At 36.8% G+C, this 21560-nt stretch overlaps 3 protein-coding genes across 4 annotated transcripts in view; 1 reads left to right on the top strand and 2 right to left on the bottom strand.

The window, feature by feature from the left end:
• The window catches only part of LOC143020980 (ubiquitin-like protein 3), a 32355-nt gene extending 26538 nt beyond the window's left edge, over nt 1–5817 (bottom strand). The window contains exon 1 of one of the 2 annotated variants that reach the window (XM_076178040.1): nt 5513–5817. In XM_076178040.1, coding sequence (XP_076034155.1) covers nt 5513–5542 — 30 coding nt within the window. In that variant the 5' untranslated portion in view covers nt 5543–5817. The remainder of the gene's footprint in view (nt 1–5512) is intronic. The other variant, XM_076178039.1, reaches the window with a different exon arrangement.
• A 150-nt stretch (nt 5818–5967) lies between these two features.
• On the top strand, nt 5968–13907 carry LOC143020979 (uncharacterized). The gene is made up of 3 exons (XM_076178038.1): nt 5968–6186; nt 10937–11325; nt 11996–13907. Exons 2-3 carry the CDS (start codon nt 11109–11111, stop codon nt 13192–13194), a joined length of 1416 nt encoding a protein of 471 aa, XP_076034153.1. The 5' UTR covers nt 5968–6186; nt 10937–11108; the 3' UTR covers nt 13195–13907.
• A 294-nt stretch (nt 13908–14201) lies between these two features.
• LOC143020978 (uncharacterized) lies at nt 14202–20737 on the bottom strand. The gene is made up of 2 exons (XM_076178037.1): nt 19162–20737; nt 14202–16834 (listed from the first exon to the last, which is right to left on the bottom strand). Exons 1-2 carry the CDS (start codon nt 19546–19548, stop codon nt 15989–15991), a joined length of 1233 nt encoding a protein of 410 aa, XP_076034152.1. The 5' UTR covers nt 19549–20737; the 3' UTR covers nt 14202–15988.
• Nucleotides 20738–21560: the final 823 nt, after the last annotated feature.

Here is a 21560-nt window from a genome sequence, read left to right as displayed (position 1 = left end):
AGAACTCCCACTATTTAGTGTTCTATTCCCAGAAACACGGAGTAGTATGAATGCAAAATACTTTAAAATTATGTCTCATTGGAAATGTCTCCACATCCCATGATCATATAAAAGAAGTGTTTAGGTTAGGCAAATACAATACAAAGGTGTGCACCTATTAAAATGAAATCTGGGTCACAAGCCACAGCATAAGGAGTAATCAATAGGACAGGAAAAGAAGCAGATAAGGACAATTTTAAGAATATTTGGGTCAGGAGAAATGCAATTGAGGAAGAAAGAATAAAAATAAGGGAGCATATCAATGTTGTCAAGATGAGGAACAATGAAAGTACAGAATGAGAGAAACAATTTTTTTTTTTTTAGATTTTCATATCAAAACTAAGGAAATTGTATATATAAAAAAGAGAACAACTCGGTACATTAAACCAATCCAAGGAATCTAAAATTAGGATATGCTAGTGCAGATGTTTTACCACAGTCCAGGTTTGAAATTAGCAATTATTTGAGTATATGAACCTGATGTTTTGTGCATAGTAGAGACCAAGTTACCAACTAATAACTAATTTAGTCATTGTGACCAAGTCTCAAGCCCAGCCATGATTTGAATTAGTCATTTGTAAGGCACCATTGTGAATTATTGATTTATTCCATAACCACCAAACTAATCTTTATCTCCAACTGGGAGACAATGGGGGCAGAATTTGGAGACATGATATAAATGATAAACGGGGGGTAGGACAATGAATGTAGTGAAAAAATTAAAAGTTTATTAAATACTATGAAAACTGTGACTGGCAATCATTATGGTTTCTGAACCTGTTAAGCTACAATTCAAGAGTGGTTGACATGCTACAAGAGAGGGTTAAGCGTTATACTTGAGCAGTTAGATCTATAGAAAAATTTATTTAGATAATATCAGAATCAACCAGTTAGATCTATAGAAAAAATTATTTAGATAATATCAGAGTCAACCAATCTGTTGCCTCAGGTCTCTCTTGCAGGAGAATCACAGCTCCCAGGTAACTGGCAACAACCACCAGATCAGTCCAGAAGTCATTCAAGGAAGAGATACTGTGTTGTCTGGGTAATATAAGAGTGGGTCAATAAAAAATGTTTAGTGTCTTCTGTGTGGTAACTGTATCTGGGACAACTTGCTCCTGTAGTCAAGTTTATTCTTTGTTTATATTGTTTTAAAGCTAGATGATGACTTGAATGAAGTGTGGTTCTTGCTTGTTATAGAGGGATTTCACTGTAGGACTTATGTCTGAGGAAGTTTAATGGAGTAGGGAGTTTGGTGGATGGCCTTGATGTGTTTGTTTCCTGATCTGAGTGTGTACATGAATTTATATGGATGTGTTGTGGTGCAGGTGACAGGTTGTTTTGGATGTTTGAGTTCTATGCTGGCGGAGTTCCCTTTCATTCAATTGGCTGTACTTGTGTTATGTAACAGGATGGATGGGTAGGATTGAGGGTTCTTGCTAAGAACTGTGTACCTACCATTTTCATGTGGGATTTTTTTTTTGTTACTGTAATGTTACAATGGGGTGGTATTAAAGCATCATATTATTAGTCTAAAATGCTTTATTTTGTGTATTTTTTAGGGTGTCTATCTGTTTTGTTGACAGTAAGGAACTATGCACAGCAGATGTAGGAAGTGTGGTTCTCATGAACTGCATGTAGACTGTGACTACTGTAGTTTCTGTTAACCAAAACTGTGCTGCTTACTGATCATTGTATGTTTATATTCTTGTTGATTTTTACTGTTAGGTTCTTGATGTGTAGGCTGAAGCACATAGGTTTATCAAGTGATATACCAGGATTTTAGGGTTCTTGCTGAATGGGAAGATTTGGCAACTCTTAATAGAACTGTTGCATTTTTTTCATGGTGTCTGAGGTTGAGAAATGTCATTGATGGTTTTGTGGGGAGGCTTCCATTCTATTTTGTCTTAGCCACTATTCTAGTATCGTATGTCAATATAATTTTGAGAAACCTTAGCTGCTATGTTGTGCCCATTAAGTCATCCTCTGTACAGTGCTTTGGTTCTATATTCTGGATTTGGTGTAGGGGGATCTCTTAGGAAAAGGTCAAATACTGCAGGAGATAGTAATGCTCCTTGGGGTACTCTATTGTTCAATCTTTTAATCCCAATTATTGTTTTAGGATACTTTGTCCTTTCATCCTTTCATCCTTGATGTGTAGGCTGAAGCACATAGGTTTATCAAGTGATATACTAGGATTTTAGGGTTCTTGCTGAATGGGAAGATTTGGCAACTCTTAATAGAACTGTTGCATTTTTTTCATGGTGTCTGAGGTTGAGAAATGTCATTGATGGTTTTGTGGGGAGGCTTCCATTCTATTTTGTCTTAGCCACTATTCTAGTATCGTATGTCAATATAATTTTGAGAAACCTTAGCTGCTATGTTGTGCCCATTAAGTCATCCTCTGTACAGTGCTTTGGTTCTATATTCTGGATTTGGTGTAGGGGGATCTCTTAGGAAAAGGTCAAATACTGCAGGAGATAGTAATGCTCCTTGGGGTACTCTATTGTTCAATCTTTTAATCCCAATTATTGTTTTAGGATACTTTGTCCTTTCATCCAGCTAAGCTTGTCAGCCACTGTTTGTCACTGGCTGTCTCAATTATTCTTTTTTTAATGGTACATGTCTAGGGACTTCATTGAGAGCCTTATTATGTCTGTTACCACTATAACTGTTCTTTATGGTGATGTTTTTCTATCAAATCCCTCTCATACTTGTTGAGTTATGTTTGTGAGAAGTGTGCTTGTGGAGTGGACCTCTGAATTCATCCTGGTTAGGAGAGGTGCACAATTTTATTTTAGTTATTCATTTAAAAGAAACCCCTTAGAAACTCCCACAAGAGCCAGTACTGGCACCTGTAATGTTCTTCATTAATACAAATGACAATCTTCACTAACATGTTTGTAGATGATACAAAGATCATGATGAGGATAAAAGACCTTAATATCATAAAAAGATCTACATAAAATATATTGGGAGTAAGAGTGGTAAACAAACTTCTAAGCCAAAAATGGGCAAGTAGCTACAACTTCCTCAGCAAATTGATCAATACTAGGAAGCAGATCCCAAAACCTTGAAGCAAACAGCCTTGGTACTACATGAGGTCCTCCCCAAAAGTCTCAGTAATTTGAACAGTAGGAGCAAACCAGATGTATCAAAGCTTCCTGTCACTAGGTGAAATGAGCCACAGCAATTGTATGCCTATTGGCAAACTGCATGCTAGTAGGCATGACCATGAGTTCAGATGTTGCGTAATGATCAATTTTGTAAATAGGCATGACCATGAGTTCTGATGTTGCGTAATGATCAATTTTGTAATGTTGTGAGATCTGGCAGCTTGGTTACTAAATCATGTAGAGCAAAGAACCTACATAAAGTTTAGCTTTAAAATCAACATGATAACTGCAGAAACCCAATGACTGTTTCAGAAATCTGTATGACTACATATTTGTGGGTTATCACAAACTGTTTTCCATCCAATATTTACTCGTGGAACAGCCTAAAAGATGACCAATCTACAACCATATATGAATTTATGTGACAGGAGCAAACAAGCATATCTCCTTTCTTATATAGGGTACTACCATTAGACAAACATATTAATATATTGTGAGTGAGAAATTGAGAATATGTAATTGGTATCAGCTTGTATTGTTATAGAAACGTAATGTAGTCGCACATTGGTAAAATATGGCTTTTGACCCACTATTGAAGAAATAAGACCCTTTTGTATCTCTGATCTTATTTCTCTGATAGTGGTTTAAAAGTCTTATTATACTGTTATGTTTACTTTTTGTGTCTGATTTAGTCAAAGTGCTTATTCCACCAGAAATATATCTCAAATATGCTTTACTGATGAGCTAACAAGAATTATTGTCAATAAAATTAAAACCCAACCCAATAATTGACAATACCTACAGTAACTAAAAATTAATAAACCAGTGCTTCAAGCAATTTTTATCATGACCCAGATTGATCTTGCGTATCATCCCCATGACACTATTGCACAGCTGTTACACCTCTCTCCTTCTGGTACAAAGAGTTTTACTATTACATTTGTACCTAAATATGTGCACATATTCACAGATTCATATACTGGATTTACATATACTTAAATAGATGGATAAAAAATATTTGAGACGAATACTCTGAAGAACCCTGTCCTATACTAATATATCCACAAAATCAGGTCAACCAAAAGCAAGGAATCCTTCACTTTGTCATCACTGTCACCTGCTATGCCTTGCGATTCCAGGTTTGGCCATAGCTTCCGCCTTGTCAAAAATCCCTAGCTAGATCTGGTCTAGACTTCCTGTGTGGATTTGATTAGGATTCTAAAACACTGTATATACATCCTTTACTAGTTAAAATTTGGGTTTTGTTCAATAAATATATACCGTATAAGCCAAATATTGTCTTGGATTATCAAAAGCCCCTTTTTTTCAGAAAATGAATTTTTTTTCTAAAATCAAATAAAGTAAAATTAATAATTTTGTTTTACTAGGAAAAAAATCAGAAATATCTGTATTGATCAATGATGTCCTGTTATGACCAATTATTCTTCCAAATCTTACACTAAAAACTACCACAGCTATGGTGATATTATATACTGGTTTCTCATGTTTACATTACCAGTAAGTTTTAGTTTACATATTCCATATAGGGAGACAAAGTGGTGCTTAAAGGTTATGTAACTGATATATTTGTTTTTGTTTTCAAACTTAATTTTTATTGCTAAATCCCCTAAAAAAATTCTTTTATTCGCCAAAACAAAGTTAATGAATAAATACATAATAAAATAAATAGATATATTTCAAATATAAGGAATTTCAGTTTCACTGTCAAAATGCAGACAATGTTGAATGTAGACAAACAAGGAAGAAACAATAACCTTGGATGTTGTATGTTGCAACCACAGAATAAGGTCATAAATATGATAATGGTCTGATCTAATTAAATGTTCACAACAAAATTACTTTTCATAGAAAATAATAATAATAACAATAATAATAAAATAACTTATCACCCGCCACGAAAGACAATTTATTTGGTAACCACCTCATCCTTTAGAAAGCAATATGACAGTAGTACAACCCTCCGTATGGGCGGATCCAGCGCGGGGAAGGGGGTGGGCGCACCCCTCTAGCCATTTAATAACAATGACCTAATAAATGTATTATCATTACAATCGTCCATATATTGTGTCTGCCGCTTTCTTTTAATATTCGAAAAGCTTCTCAACAGAACTGGAACCTCTTTTACCATTACGTCTGGAATAAATCGGACACCTTACGTTTACTTCTGGCTACGTACGACATAGTCAACACTGCAACAGCTTCGTCCCAGTCACTGTAAACCTCAGCTGATTTCGTATCAATATTATTTCTTAACAATTGGAGTCGCACCCACTTCCTTACCCTCATTTTCTGAGTAATTAATGAAAGTATGCATGTAAACATCTATAATTCCTTACCTTATCACTGGGCACGTTCCTGGAGCCCATCTTGTAGAAGAAGCAATACAAGTAGAATGGGCGATTGGTACGATCCAAGATTCACTTCTGTTTACAGGGCCACTTGTCACTAACACCACACTACACAATTAAAATTAACTCATTGCCTATTTGGCTACTACTAGGAGAAAGACACGGCCTTCTTCATCACCACCAACATACTACGAGATCTTATATTGCACAACAGACGACCATAACCATGAAATAACAACTAGGCTATTTCCACACCCCTCCCCTCACTGACAAAGCGCCACAGACTCGACCCAAGATGGCCGACAGACATGCGCAGTGTTTCTCTAATCCATAGATATGCTCCTCAGAACTACTTTGTAACACTTTCTCATCTAAAGACTATATGTAAATAACATATATAAGATCAATAATGATCTCCATATAGTTTTTTATTATTTTATTTAAAAATAATGAAATTCACTAATGTTTTTATGAACGTTTGCATATCAGCCTGTAGTTCTCTGGTGTTGTACCGTTCCCTACCAGGAATGTAAACAAGAACTTTTTTTCAAGGAAGTAGAATGTGTTATTGTGGTGAAGTCTTCAAGCGTTTTTTAGCTGCTTGCGTAATTTGTGCAAAATTGGACAAAATTTCTTAAGCTCACATTTAAAAGAAGAGACAAGTAAAGCTATTAAACATTTTACTCGCGTAGTTATACTGGTGGTGGATATCAGCTCTTGTTTGTGATGAGAAATCTATTTGCACTGCATAAACTGAACTAACAGTAGTATGTCGACATCGCCCAGCAATATTTGGGGGTTTGCAATCTAATCTTACATTAACAATGGGCATTGATGTGCAGATTAGGCAACAGGCCTTTCATTTTAAAATTGTTCATGATAATTGGGGAATAAAAGAGAGGATCCCATGAATATACTTAGTCTTAGACCATAAGAAAGTTAACTGTATTTTCTGTATTGTGCAACCAGGTAAACACCAGGAAGTCTGAAGCTAGGATCTCGTTATTCAATTCCATAGTCAACTGTGGTGACATTCTAGAAGAGGCTAGCTTTATATTTCCACTGTGTGATTGTGTTATCATTATGTATATAACCTTTTTGTTGGAGTTGCTTTCATTATAGACTATAGTTAAAGGTAGACAAATAAGTAATGGAACAAGGAAATAAATTAATAGGAAACAGAATGTTAAGAATTTGACTCATTTCTATAAAAATCATGAATTTAATCCCCATCTTGTTGGATGACCTTATTATCTGGTTATTTGGCTTGAAGTTCATTCCATCGGTTATTGACAGCTGAGATTGATCTCCACTGAGGCCAGCCAGCTATCTTCCCTTCATGGTCCAGTATAATAAGGCAATTTTACTTGTATTGTAATATAGCAAGACCCCTACAATGTATTTTGGGGTGTGCACATTAATCTAATAAATATGACAAAACAATTGGTAACTTTTCTATTATGTCTGTTGTGAATACTTAATTCATAAGAAAATGGTACAATATTATGGCCAGCCATCAAAAAGATGATACTGTATATGTAAGATGATATAGTATATATGATACTATGATGTAAGGAAGAGTGGGTGGGGGATGGGGGGTAGGGAATGGTTATATGTGAATGATATTCTGATTCAGCCCAAAGGGATTTCTCCCTGTCTGCTCTTTTTCTGCATGAGGTGGATGGAGATAGGGGTTGCCAATTAAGTAAAATGACCTTGCTATGAATGTGCTATGCCTTGCTGCATTGCTTCTGACCCAGGGCAGTGGGCAGGATACAGGGATGACCTGTCATCCATGAGGAGCTAAGATGAGAGAGAAGAAAGGGTGGTGGATGGGAGTGGAATGGGTGGGGTGGATATATGCCTTTTGACTTTGGCTACCTCCCTGGTAAGGGGGAAAAAGCCCTTGGTATATAGATAGATACTGTATATTCAAAAGCTTCAATAATTGTTCACTTAGGCACAGGAATCCTGGACGTCCTCTCTGTAGATAACTTCCCCCCTACCTCTCCGGTGATAAATATGGCAGAATAATTTTTTGAATTGGAATACAGTGTAATTAGATGCACAAAAACCATTCCAATACACACACAAACTAGAATAACTTCTATAGAACAACACATAAAAGTAATAGGGACAAAGTCTCCCATCAAGGTTATAATGTAAAAATTTCAAACCAATCGTGCAGTTGCTCAGCTAAGTCATACCAGTTCTTTGTGGGGAATTCACATATGATCTGGTGGGAATCATTTTATTTGTCAGCCTTTGCATTCTCTATTTTTCTTACATCTTTCTTTTATGTAGAACCACACTAGTATTTCATTGATATAGTGAAATGCCATCCTTATGTTTTCAATAGCTTGTACATTATGACTTTTGTTATCTTGTTAATCTGTATTTAGGGTGATAAATTATCCATAAGCAAGATTCCCAAGTACCTTTCCTCCTTTATTTTAATAATTATTTTATTTTCCATTGTATAATCTGATAGTTTTCTCTTACTTTTTACCCATTTCTAAAATTTGCAACCTTAGATTTAATTTTCCACTATAATTCCAATCATAAATATTGTCCAGATTTTAATGAAGTACTTTGTTATCATATATATATCTTTTTCACAGCCTTTGCTTTGTCTACTAGATCCATCATTTCAGTGACATATTAAGAATATTATAGATAACTGAGCTGAAATTTGTAGGAACACATAAAAACCCACTAGTTACTTCTTTCCAGTCCAACACCTTGTCCTTCATAATTATTCTCTGAACCTGTCTTTTAAAAAAATCCTTCTTCTATTCCAGTAGACTACCTTTGAGGCCTATGCATTCCAATGTCCACATTATTCTTCTGTGAATTCTTCTCTTAAATCCAGATATACATAGTCCACCCAACCACCTTACTCTTGCAGCACATCAGCTGCCCCTAAATAGAATTAATAAAAAGATTAATATATTTGATGTAGAGGATCTTCCTTTCATGAAACTCAATTGTTTATCTGGCAAGACCTTTGGCATCTCCAAATATTTTAGTTATCTATCTTCCACAATGCTCTCACACAGTTTGCCTATCAAGGTGGTCAGCGACAGTGGCCTGTAATTTAAAGGCTCCTCTTTATTTCGTCCTTTATGAATTGAGACTACGTTTCCCCCTTTTCCATTCTTCTTCCCTCTTCTCATGAACCCATCATCAGTTCATGGATCTTGTTCACCAAATGATCTTGGCATTTTTGAAAATCCAATTAGAAATCCCATTTGACTCCAAGGCCCTTCTCACATCCAGGGTCTTCAGTAACCTACATACTTTTCACATTTACACTTTGGTATTGTTTAACATGACTTCTGTAACCTCAGACCTGATTGAGGTATACACAAATCCACCCACCCATCTCTCTTGTAGCGCACCAGGTGCTCATGAGTAAAGACTCAAGAGATTTGGATCACAAAATCTTTCGTTTCTGAATTTATGGTAGTTATCTGTTATGATCTCTTCTATTTTGTCCATCTATCTTTCACAATTGTCTCACACATTTTAGCTATCATACTGGTCAAGGACATAGATCTATAATTTAGGGGTTCCTACTTGTTTATTCCTTTACAAATTGGGGTCACATTGGCTTTTTTCTAATCTCTGGGCATTTCCCCTTTTTCTAATAGGTATATTATCACCTCTTGAATCCTATCCTTTAATTGTTATCTACATTCTTTGAATATACAACTTGAGACCTATCAGAACCCAGGGCATCTAGCATCTTCTTCGACTTTTGACACTTCCACTTTCATGTCGTTCTACACAGTTTTTAGTTATTCCTTCCCCCTCTTTTGCTTTAATGATTGTTTCATGTACCATTGTATAACTCCATGGTGATCTCATCATGCCTTTATCCATTTCCTAAATTTTGCATTTCTTTACATTAAATTTCACTTCCATCTTCCACTCTTGGCTCCAATTGCTAACCTTTTCTATGTCTTCCTGTAGTCCTCTTCACTTTTCATTCTTTTTTTGCAAATTTGGTATCGTCAGTGAATAAATTAACACTACTATTTATTCCATCCACCATGTCTTTGATGTACTTCAAGAATGTTACTGGTGCTAACACTGAGCCCAGCAGTACTCCACTAGTCACCTCTCTGCAGTCGAGTGTCTTGGCCTTCACTACAATGTGCATGACTTTATCTTTCAGATTTTTTTTTATCTGTTACAGAATGATCCTCTTGATGATCATTATTATTTGATTGATTTATTTGTTTTACCTATTATTTGCTTCCTTGTATAATACCCCATCTATTTTTAGCTAGAAGATTCCTCCGTTTTTCAACTTGCAATTTATAAATCTAAAGAACAGCTTAGGTTCATCTTTACATTTGTCAGTTACACCCCTTTTCAGGGTCTTCTCTTTCTTCTAATTCTTGTATATTTGTTTCTGGTACACTTACGTTCCTCTTTTGCCTTTGTCTTTCCTTTCTTTCTCCAGCTCTCCCATACCTTCTCTCTCTTGTTTTGCTATCTTGCATTAATTTTTGCTCTCTCCCACTCATTTTTGGCAAATATTTGTCCACACTCATGCTGTAAATTTATAGGAAGACTTACTATTTATTTTTAATTTCTTTTATCCCATTGAATTCTCCAGTTCATGTCTTCAAGGCATTTTTCAGTCTTGTGTAGTATGCCATAGTAAAGTTGTATCAACCTTGTATGATTCTTCACTTAGTTCTGCCTTTCCTGCTTTCAACTTTGAGGACTGCACAATTAATTTTACCTACAGGGTGATGATACTTTAGTGGTTCAGTCTCATTGTGTTTGTGTGATAAGATTAAATCCTGTGTTGCTGGTGTATCGTTGCCTCTTTATCTTGTTAGTATGACTCATAGGGTAATTGTTATTGTTCACTATATATAATGGTTTATAGCCCTATGATTCATCAGTTTCATTCATTTCTCATTTTTCCCATTTTACGTTTTGCCAATTGAAGTCTCCTACTGGTTATCTATTTTTTTACTCACTTCATTTTTAAAGTTTCTTTAATTGCTTGCTTGTGTCCAGCATTAATTCACATTTGCAATATCTTCATTATTCCATGTTCTTGTTTTTGGTAAGACATGTACCACTGCAAAGTCTCTTTTTCCATATCAATTCATTGTAATTCTTGTGTTACCTCAACCTCTATTTCTATTACCATTTCATCCACCTATATTTTTTATTTATTAATTTATATATATATATATATATATATATATTTATTTATTTACCACTATCATCTTTCTTCCCATTTTCTCTCTTCTGTCCCTTTATTACTATATGTTATATTTTCCTTCACACACTTGAATAGCAATTTTCTATAAATGATGGTATGAATAAGATATATTTTTTATTCTTCTTGAAGTAATTGTTCTTAAATTTGTCTTTGCTTGTTAGTTTCAGTGTCCTACCATCTCTTCCACTATAGAGGCCTTTCACATGACGTCACCAAACCGGAAACTGGCCATATTGGAGGCATTGGCGTGTAAACAAAAGTGCTTGCCTGACCTGTTGAATGTGCTCACCTGTCATTTATTCATTTTGTCTTTCGCGATAAATTTAAATAACAATGGTGAATTACTGTAGAGTTATGGGATGCCATAATAGGTCAGATAGAGAGAAAGAACTGCAGTTTTACAGACTCCCTAAAGTTATTAAAAATCAAGGTTTGGAATGGGAAAAGCTTTGTGAAGATCGACGACACTTATGGTTGGCGAGCTTACAGCAGAACTTTGATGGAAAGAATTTGGACAATATTAGAATCTGTTCAGCTCACTTTATTTCTGGTAAGTAGGCCCAGGTCTATTTTTGTAACGGGTTTGTTCATAACTTATTAATTAGGTTTGAAATGTGGTCAGGCTATGGCCTATTAATTAAAACATGTCCAGGCAATAAATATGGTGTAGGGCCTAGCTGACACTGAATCTGAACAACAGTGGAGGACAGGCAATTAATACTAGCCAAGGTTTATATATAGATAATTATATAACCTTGATAGCCTAGGCAGTAGGTACACTAAAATCTAGTTCTTTATGTCTGCTGCTGCTAATATTTAAACCTGACGTTTTTTCAGTTTCATCTTTCTAGGCCATTTTATTATTATTTTTCTTACTGTGCCGGACCCATATTTTATCAGGAGGCACAAAGGAACAACAAATATGTAGCATTAACAGTGTACATAGACTTGAGTAAGTTTGACATTTTAATCTAAAAATAAAATAAGTCCAGTAAATAAAAAATTAAATGAAAAATAATAATATATTTTGATAAATTAATTATTAATAACTATTATAATAACTTTATTTCTTCTAATTTTAATTAGTGAAAAATCTAACTTTTACATTTTACAATTGACACATTATCTGTCCATCAACAAAGTCTCGATTAAGATGTGCTATTAAAATATGTCATATTTAGTCTAGAATTATTGTTTTTTCATTGTATTTATTTTTACAGGGAAGAAGGCAGAATTGTATCAAAGGGACAGTCCTGATTGGGTACCCTCAGTAAACATGCTTGGTTCAAAGGCAAAACCACCAGTTGCTTCTCCAGAGATCTTAAGGTTTAAACGACGAGAAGACAGAATTCAAAAGAAAAAGGATTATGCTGCAGCCGAGTCATTATTATTACTTAATAAAGATAAGGATACAACAGATCTGACAGAAGATGTGATGTCTTCAATGATTGAGGAATTGCACAATTTGAGAACTGAAAACATTGAGCTTCGAGTCAAAGTTGAAGCTCGGTCACAAAAGTATGATGTAGATGAATTTAAGGATAAAGATGAGAAAGTGTTATATAACACAGGATTTCCCACATTCCAGATTTTGTGGACAGTTTTTGTTTATTTAGAACCCTTCCTTCCTGTAAAAAAAACTATGAGCAAATTTCAGATGTTGATTATGACAATGATGAGGTTAAGACTGAATGTGTCACCTGTATTTTTATCTCGTGAATTTGCTGTTTCTCGCTCAACTGTATGCAGGATCTTCTTTGATGTTGTTGATGTGATGTACGTCAGGATGAAACCTTTAGTTTTTTGGCCATCCAGGGATACACTTGCTAAAACAATGCCAATGGAATTTAGAAAACATTTTGGAACTAAGTGTGTGGTAATTATTGACTGTTTCGAGGTTTTCATAGACAGGCCAACTAATTTAAAAGCCAGGGCTGAAACATGGTCTTTCTTTTACATCATAACACAGTTAAATTTCTTATTGGCATTACCCCCACAAGGCACAGTTTCTTACATATCAAAAGCATGGGGAGGTAGAGCCAGTGACAAACATATTGCAGAAAATGATGATTTATTGAATCATATTTTGCCAGGAGATTTATTACTAGCAGATAGAGACTTTGATATTCAGGCTAGTGTTGGATCAGTGATGGCCGAGGTTAAAATTCCAGCATTTACCAGGGGAAAAAATCAGTTGGTACCTGTAGATTTAGAAATGACAAGGATAGTGGCTCATGTAAGAATACATGTTGAAAAAGTTATTGGTGTAGTACGACAAAAATATCCCATCTTGAATGGGCCACTTTCTGTGGAATGTCTGGTTTGCAGAGATAATGAAACTGTGACACCAATTGACAAAATAGGTCTAATTTGTTGTGCATGCATTAATCTGTGTGATTCTGTTATTGATTTTAATTAAGCCCTATTATATATTATTATTACCAGTATACAATATTTACATTACCACTTTGTATTTTAATACATGTCGTCCATAGATAAATGTTTTTATTTTGATCTGGTAACATGTATCACTATATTTTAACTTACAGTACATTCCACTTTTGTTGACTAGGTAAATATAGTAAAATACTGCAAAAATAGTTTGTCAGTCACAAGAATGTTTTTACTGAGTTGCCAACTTTTTGCATAATTTTGACTGAAACTCTGGCTGCCTTCTGCACTGAGGGCAGTACCACTTACATTTAGGTAGAGACAATGAAACCACAGTATAGGGCATGCTCTATTACAGCAAGAGATCATGTTATCTGTTTTGGCCTGTCTACAGAAACAAGAAGTTAACTCATTGAGTTGACAATTTTGAGAAGGGGGCTGTCCTTGTAACTCACCAAGGGCAAGACGAGAATAAATATTTCCCACAAGCTCTGGCAAAACTGCAGTTACAAAGATGTGGTGGGATTTAGTGCACATTTCTTGCCACATCTGACTGTCAAACAATATTTGTTCCATGTGCAAGTCTTCTTCAGTCCATACAACAGAATAGGCTGACTCAAGCTTACAGACACCAAGCTGGGTTTGTACTTGAAAATAATACATACATACATACATATACCAAGGCTTTTTCCCCCTTCCAAGGGAGGTAGCCAAAAAGGGAAAGGCATAAAAACACTCCCACCCATTTCATCCCTAAATACACTCCACACCCCTCCCACCCTTCCTCTCATCTGAGTACCTCCTCCCTGCACCCTGCCCACCGCCCTGGGTCAGAAGCAGTGTCGCAAGACACAGTACATCCACAGCAAGGCCGCTTCATTTAATCGGCGACCCCCCCTCTCCGTCCCCCTTTGCATATAAGGCGAGGACGGGGAGAAATCCCTTCGGGCTGCGTCAAAATTTACTCTCACATACTACCCCACCCCCCACCCCCCTGCCCATTCCTCCTCATGCAGTCACAACATCATCCATATACAACCATTCTCCACTCACCTCTGTCTTCCGTCCTCTCCCTTCCTTCCTCAACAGACATTCCCCTCTTCCCCAAAGCCCCCTTCACCCCATCCATCCACCTCATCCTAGGACGTCCCCTCATGTTCACTCCCTCCACATCTGCCTTCCATACCTCTTTTACTAGTCTTTCTTCACTCATTCTTTCCATGTGTCCAAACCATCCTAATATTCTTTCATCAACCCTATCTCCCAAATCCTTTTTCACCCCTGTTCTCCTCCTCACCTCCTCATTTCTCACTCTATCCAGCCTAGTAACCCCCACCATACTTCTCAGACACCTCATCTCAAACACATTCAAACTCCTTCTCTCTTCTTCCCTTATGTTCCACGTTTCTGCCCCATACAGTGCTGTTGGCACAATCACTCCTTCATACAGTCTCCTCTTCGCATCCATTCCCAAATGTCTATTCCTCATTACACTCTTTAAACCACCAAGGCATTTACTCGCTTCTCTCAATCTACATTCTACCTCCACCTTCACTCCACCTTTTCCTGCTACACTTGCACCCAAGTATCTAAAACTATCCACTTCCTCCAGTCGCTCTCCCTTAATGTTCACTTCCAGTCTACTGCCACTTTCACCCCTTGTACATCTCATCACCTTACTTTTACCCACATTTATCTTTAGCTTTCTTCTATCACATACTCTCCCAAACTCTGCCACCAGCTTCCTCAATCCCTCCTCTGACCCTGCCACAAGCGCAGTGTCGTCCGCAAACAACAGCTGGCTCACCTCCCACTTTTCTCCATTTTCTTTAACCATCTCCAATCCCTGACTCACTACCCTAGCATTCACCTCTCGCACCACCCCATCCATGTATAAGTTGAACAGCCAGGGCGACATAACGCATCCTTGACGAAGTCCCACCTTTACTTCAAACCACTCACTCTCTCCATTTCTAATCCTAACACATGCTCTACTACTCTCATAAAAACTCTTGACAGCTCCCAAAAGCTTTCCTCCTATCCCATAAATCTGCATAACCTCCCACAGTGCCTTTCTGTCTACCCTATCATAAGCCTTTTCCAGATCCATAAAAGCCCAAAAAACATCCTTCCCCTTTCCTATAGCTTTCTCACATATCTGTCTTACCACAAAGATCTGATCTACACAACCTCTACCCGTCCTAAATCCACACTGTTCCTCACCAATTACTCCTGTTCCTCTCCTAATCCTCTCAATTAAGATCCTCCCATAAGCCTTCCCTACTACACTCAACAGGCTAATCCCTCTGAAATTACTACATTCACACTTGTCCCCTTTTCCCTTGTAAAGAGGAACTATACAGGCACTTCTCCAGTCCTCCGGTACTCTACCCTCTCTCCAGCAAACATTAAATAACCTCACCAACCAGTCCACCATCACTGAACCTCCCTTTTTCAGACATTCTGCATGGCATCCATCCAGACCAGGTGCCTTACCTGCTTTCATCATCTTTACAACTGCCTTCACCTCATCCTTCCTTATTTCTCCTCCATTCTCCTCACTCATCACTCTCATTTTCTTCGCATTTCCCACTGCAGCTATCTTTCCTTCCCTATCCTCCTTCACATCAAATTTCAATTTACCTTCCAAAGATGGTCCAATTTGGATTTTTTTTTTTTACAAAATGGACATTTGATTTCTAGAATACTAGGGCCACAGCAGTCACATGTAATAATGCCATCAGGTGAAGCACCAATATGTGGAACTGTTGTACTGATAAAAAAAAAAAAATAGTTTGTTCATATCTTACATTCTCATGAAGCTATTTCAATTGTTCAAGAAATATATCCTTTGCATCTTTCTCATGCTCGCATCCCCACTGTGTAGCTTTGGAAAAGAATTCACAGCTTTCAGGATAGCATACTCTTTTTATAAGGCTCTGTGATGGAGAAGCAGGATCAGTCGCACATACACTTTTCATTACAGAAGCTGTTATTCTCCCACTTTGAAATTTAAACCACAGTTTAGAACTAGCCTGTTCTCGAGTTTCTCTCTCAACAGCTGTTGCTTGGTCCTCAGTCACTGTCAAGTTAATACTTCTGCACTTATTTGAAAGCTCATCATATGGCAGTTGAATTGCTGATTCTTCTTTCAGTTCTGTTAGAACAGTGGGGAAATCTAAACTAACGGATTTTGGAGCAAACTGTTCACAGTATGGTTCACATAAAGATAACAATGCTGGTTTCGTGCTTGTGGAAGACAATGATTTAAAAAATGATGCCAGTTCAATATCTATGGGATCTGGTATTTGGTTTTTGATATACTTTTTATTAACACAAGGGTTGGGAATGTCTGTTTCCAAACAACTGTCTATGTTCCTATCTAGTTTCTTCTTCTTTGCAGAAGTAAAGTTAATGTCTTTGCATTGTTTGTATGACACACCTTTCAAAGAACCAGTCAGTAGCCAATAGGATTTTGACTGTGTAACAGTCCTAGAGTCCCTTAACTTTATTGTTGCTCCCACAGAAAAAAGTAGTGCTGCAACATGTGTACAGCTTTCTCCAAGACCAGCCATACATGTACAGTGTGCTGCCAAAATACACCCTTCCTTGTCCGCAATAAACCATGGAAGTAGTGGCTTCTCCCTGAGCCTCTGAGAATGCAATACCTAGAGAAGATAAAAACATTTATTAAATGTCTGTATGGGTATTAGTTTAAGTTACAGTGAATAATTAGGTTATTTGAAATTAGTGAAGAAATCAGATTGTTTGGCAGTTGAAATAAGAATAATTTGATTGTTAATACATCAAAATTACCTTTAATCAAAATATCAATGTTCATCTAAAAATGTCGACAAATTGAAAGAACATTTATGACAACTGGATCTAATAAATACCAGACAAGTATGTGTTTATAGGCTGATTAGATTGTCATATTATTTTCTGTAAGATTAATTTTTCATACTCCAGATAAAATTGTGCTTAAAATAAATGTGAGTAGTAGAGCATGTGTTAGGATTAGAAATGGAGAGAGTGAGTGGTTTGAAGTAAAGGTGGGACTTCGTCAAGGATGCGTTATGTCGCCCTGGCTGTTCAACTTATACATGGATGGGGTGGTGCGAGAGGTGAATGCTAGGGTAGTGAGTCAGGGATTGGAGATGGTTAAAGAAAATGGAGAAAAGTGGGAGGTGAGCCAGCTGTTGTTTGCGGACGACACTGCGCTTGTGGCAGGGTCAGAGGAGGGATTGAGGAAGCTGGTGGCAGAGTTTGGGAGAGTATGTGATAGAAGAAAGCTAAAGATAAATGTGGGTAAAAGTAAGGTGATGAGATGTACAAGGGGTGAAAGTGGCAGTAGACTGGAAGTGAACATTAAGGGAGAGCGACTGGAGGAAGTGGATAGTTTTAGATACTTGGGTGCAAGTGTAGCAGGAAAAGGTGGAGTGAAGGTGGAGGTAGAATGTAGATTGAGAGAAGCGAGTAAATGCCTTGGTGGTTTAAAGAGTGTAATGAGAAATAGACATTTGGGAATGGATGCGAAGAGGAGACTGTATGAAGGAGTGATTGTGCCAACAGCACTGTATGGGGCAGAAACGTGGAACATAAGAGAAGAAGAGAGAAGGAGTTTGAATGTGTTTGAGATGAGGTGTCTGAGAAGTATGGTGGGGGTTACTAGGCTGGATAGAGTGAGAAATGAGGAGGTGAGGAGGAGAACAGGGGTGAAAAAGGATTTGGGAGATAGGGTTGATGAAAGAATATTAGGATGGTTTGGACACATGGAAAGAATGAGTGAAGAAAGACTAGTAAAAGAGGTATGGAAGGCAGATGTGGAGGGAGTGAACATGAGGGGACGTCCTAGGATGAGGTGGATGGATGGGGTGAAGGGGGCTTTGGGGAAGAGGGGAATGTCTGTTGAGGAAGGAAGGGAGAGGACGGAAGACAGAGGTGAGTGGAGAATGGTTGTATATGGATGATGTTGTGACTGCATGAGGAGGAATGGACGGGGGTGTGGGGGTGGGGGGGTTAGTATGTGTGAGTAAATTTTGACGCAGCCCGAAGGGATTTCTCCCCGTCCTCGCCTTATATGCAAAGGGGGACGGAGAGGGGGGGTCGCCGATTAAATGAAGCGGCCTTGCTGTGGATGTACTGTGTCTTGCGACACTGCTTCTGACCCAGGGCGGTGGGCAGGGTGCAGGGATGACCCGTCATCCAGGAGGTGCTCAGATGAGAGGAAGGGTGGGAGGGGTGTGGAGTGTATTTAGGGATGAAATGGGTGGGAGTGTTTTTATGCCTTTCCCTTTTTGGCTACCTCCCTTGGAAGGGGGAAAAAGCCTTGGTATATGTATGTATGTATATACATTGTTAAATCTTAAACCTTTTTATATGTAGAAAAAATATGTACAGTTTTGGTTATGTATATAGATTAAGACTGCAATATCTCAGACTCGAGATAAGTTTTTATATAGCTCAAGATGTGATATTTTTCATAAGTACACTAATACAATACATTACCATGTATAATTGTATCATCTTTTTACAGAGCTTCAGGCTTGAAAATATTTCATGTAATATTTATTACTAGGCCTAATAACTATGAAATAGTTATTTTTATTGTTTAAGCCAAGTTACTTTTATGTTAGGCACCTAGAATTACATACTGGGTCACATGCACTTATAATAATAGATAAAAAAATAAAATAATTCAAGGCAGTTAAAATTCAGAATTAGCCCAAATGATTAACAAGAAGATATTTTTTATCTATCTGAAATTAAATGAAAGTATTTTTACTATTTGTCTATTAAAAGTAAATTTTAACAGGTTGACCGGTTAAATATGTTGCCTAAGCCTGCAATTAGACAATAATCTTAGCATATACATTGCCAACATTAGTCACCTGATTTAGCTTATAGATCTAACTCCTGCCAGTCCTGGCTCTTTAAACTGAGCTTAGGCCTAACTAAAATTCTCATGAAACTTAATTAAGAGTAATTGCCTCACCTTTGCTTTGACCAGGGATCTGTCGTTTAAAATGCATGTTGTCCTATCCCTGACCCAACCACTCACAAACTGGTTGTACGCATCAAGTGCTTTGAAGTTCTTCAAATCCTCAGATGTGTAAGGACTCAGTGAAAACACCAAATAGTTCACTATGTCAGGGTAGGTAATTGCAGGTAGCAATGAATCATCGACAGACCATGCTGCATCATCTATTTCATACGGATCTTCCCCACAAGTAAGTGCTAATTTCTTCTCATACCTCGCCCTCTCCTCCTTGTTAAGCCCAACACAATATCTATCTAAAGTGTCTTTCAATTTTACTTTAGAAATATTCCTTTTTGCCATGACTGAGATGTATTTGTAATCAAAAAGCTTTGCCTGTAACATACATGTCTGATCTGTTTGTTTACATTCCAATATCTCCAATATAACCGCTCATCCGGGTTAACCGATGAGTTGTGACGTCAGTGCAACCACTGTATACTGTATGATTTTAATTATATTTTTACTGGATGTATCTCATGCAAATATTTACCTAACCTAAGTAATTTTTCAAGTTCTTCCTGCATGTTGGTATCATTATCTACAACTACAGAATTATTTGTTTTATGCCTCCATGTGCTTTTCTTTTTAGCCTTGCTGGAATATTCCCAACATTTCTCTACCCTTGAATATATTTATCTTGTCATGCTCCACACTTCAATTGTTCCTTCTGCTGTTTCATAATTTGATTAAATTTTACTTATTTATACATCTTTTGATTTAGAATAATCTCTGATCTTTTTGTCAAGTTTTCACATTTTCTTCAGTATATATTTCTTCATTTTATTTTGTCATATTCTCTTGAGTTGTTGAATTAGCTTTTTATTTATCTTCATTTGAAACTTCACCTAACTGACCTTATAGATAATAGTACATACTTTCTGGACTAGATTTCTTCAAGAGCATCACAGTATGTCTTGTTCTCATCACATCATTCATATTAATAAGTAATTCATTTTTGCCATTCTTTTCTTCGGCTGAAACTAATAACTAATCCCATGAACAATATTTCTGTAGCCATTTTCTTGGTCATGTTTGGTACCTATATTAATATTGTTTTACATTACTTCCGCCGGTCGCCATGTTTATCCTCAGGCGAGGAACGCAACAGTTACAGTGCCAGTGTGTGTTAGTGATTCAGTTGGTCGTGGATCACGCATTGGATTCGTGATCGACAGCTATTATTCTCCTGGGTTAGAAATCAAAGCTCATATATAGACCAGTGTGTGTGTGTGTGAGAGAGAGAGAGAGAAGGGAGAAGAAACTGTATGAAAACAGTCTACGGGCACATCCAACATTTTTCACAAAAATCTAAACTGAACCCACTCTTGGCTGAATAACATTGCCTGGCGCCAGCCAGTAATTACATAGGGGTCCCAAACAGCTGTAATTATGTTAAAGGCTTTGTTCTTAGTAATATGAAGTTATCCTTGGCGTTAAAGTGCTGAATACCAAAGGCAAAAGTTCCCAATTATTAACATTTGTTTTACGAAATGCATGCTTATAAGTAAATCGTCCCACAAAATGTTGGCATTTAATCTCCATTATGCAATAAATACATATTTTTTTTACAATAATCTGTACTTTCATTTATTACCTCAGAAAATAATGTCACATGCAGTAATTGAAGTTACTGTTTTGTATTGGTTTTAAACAATTTATTAGTTGCAGAACTGCAACTACATTGCAAATAGATGTAATAATATTTTTGAATTACAATAATTATAAATTTTATACTGCAGAAGTAAAGTAAATGACAGAAATGGAGAAAACTATGACGGTAGATGCATTATTGTAATTATCGCTATTTTCTTTTTCTTTTTTATTATTGTTTTTCAATGCGGGTTTACCTCAGTGTTCCCAGAGAGGACTGAAGAGTTGGTATGACGCATCGGAAGTCGACTCAATTCAACTCGAAATATCTTGAGAATTAAAGTTTCTTCGCAATATAATCAGCAACGATTTATAGAATCTTCCGTGTAAAAATAAAAATTGCTACTTCTTCCCTCCATAGAATTTTGGTCAAGAAAATGGTCTTCGTTCGGAAAATTGGACGATGCAAGGGGTTCACTAACCACGCGACTTTCGCATCAGTCGAGAAAGGTCACATAGACGTCCGAGAGGAAAACAATGTATGGGCAGTAGCTAGGTAAAACATGAAGTGATATGACCGCATATGGACTAAAGATAAATTTTAATATTTGTGTTTTTATTTATTTGTATATTCATTTAATTAATGTATTTATTCACCGTGTAAAAGGTTAGTGCCGTGCGCGAATTGATTCCAGTTGAGTCATTTACTACCCCCTTTAGGGATCATTGATGTAAGCGGTGAGAATACGCATTTTATGCGCTTT

The sequence above is a fragment of the Oratosquilla oratoria genome, chromosome 41 (assembly GCF_046742065.1).
Source record: "Oratosquilla oratoria isolate Oo_2021 chromosome 41, ASM4674206v1, whole genome shotgun sequence".
Lineage (NCBI taxonomy): Eukaryota > Metazoa > Arthropoda > Malacostraca > Stomatopoda > Squillidae > Oratosquilla > Oratosquilla oratoria.
The sequence above is the reverse complement of the archived record's forward strand: the minus strand, read 5'-3'. Positions and strand labels throughout refer to the sequence as shown.

Bases quoted from the DNA above. Each gene is read 5' to 3' on its own strand.
- LOC143020979 (XM_076178038.1), top strand. From the start codon at position 11,109: ATGGTGAATTACTGTAGAGTTATGGGATGCCATAATAGGTCAGATAGA. The intron at 11,326-11,995 runs GTAAGTAGGCCC...TTATTTTTACAG, and splicing joins TTCAGCTCACTTTATTTCTG to GGAAGAAGGCAGAATTGTAT.
- LOC143020978 (XM_076178037.1), bottom strand. From the start codon at position 19,548: ATGTTACAGGCAAAGCTTTTTGATTACAAATACATCTCAGTCATGGCA. The intron at 16,835-19,161 runs GTGAGGCAATTA...TATCTTCTCTAG, and splicing joins GATCCCTGGTCAAAGCAAAG to GTATTGCATTCTCAGAGGCT.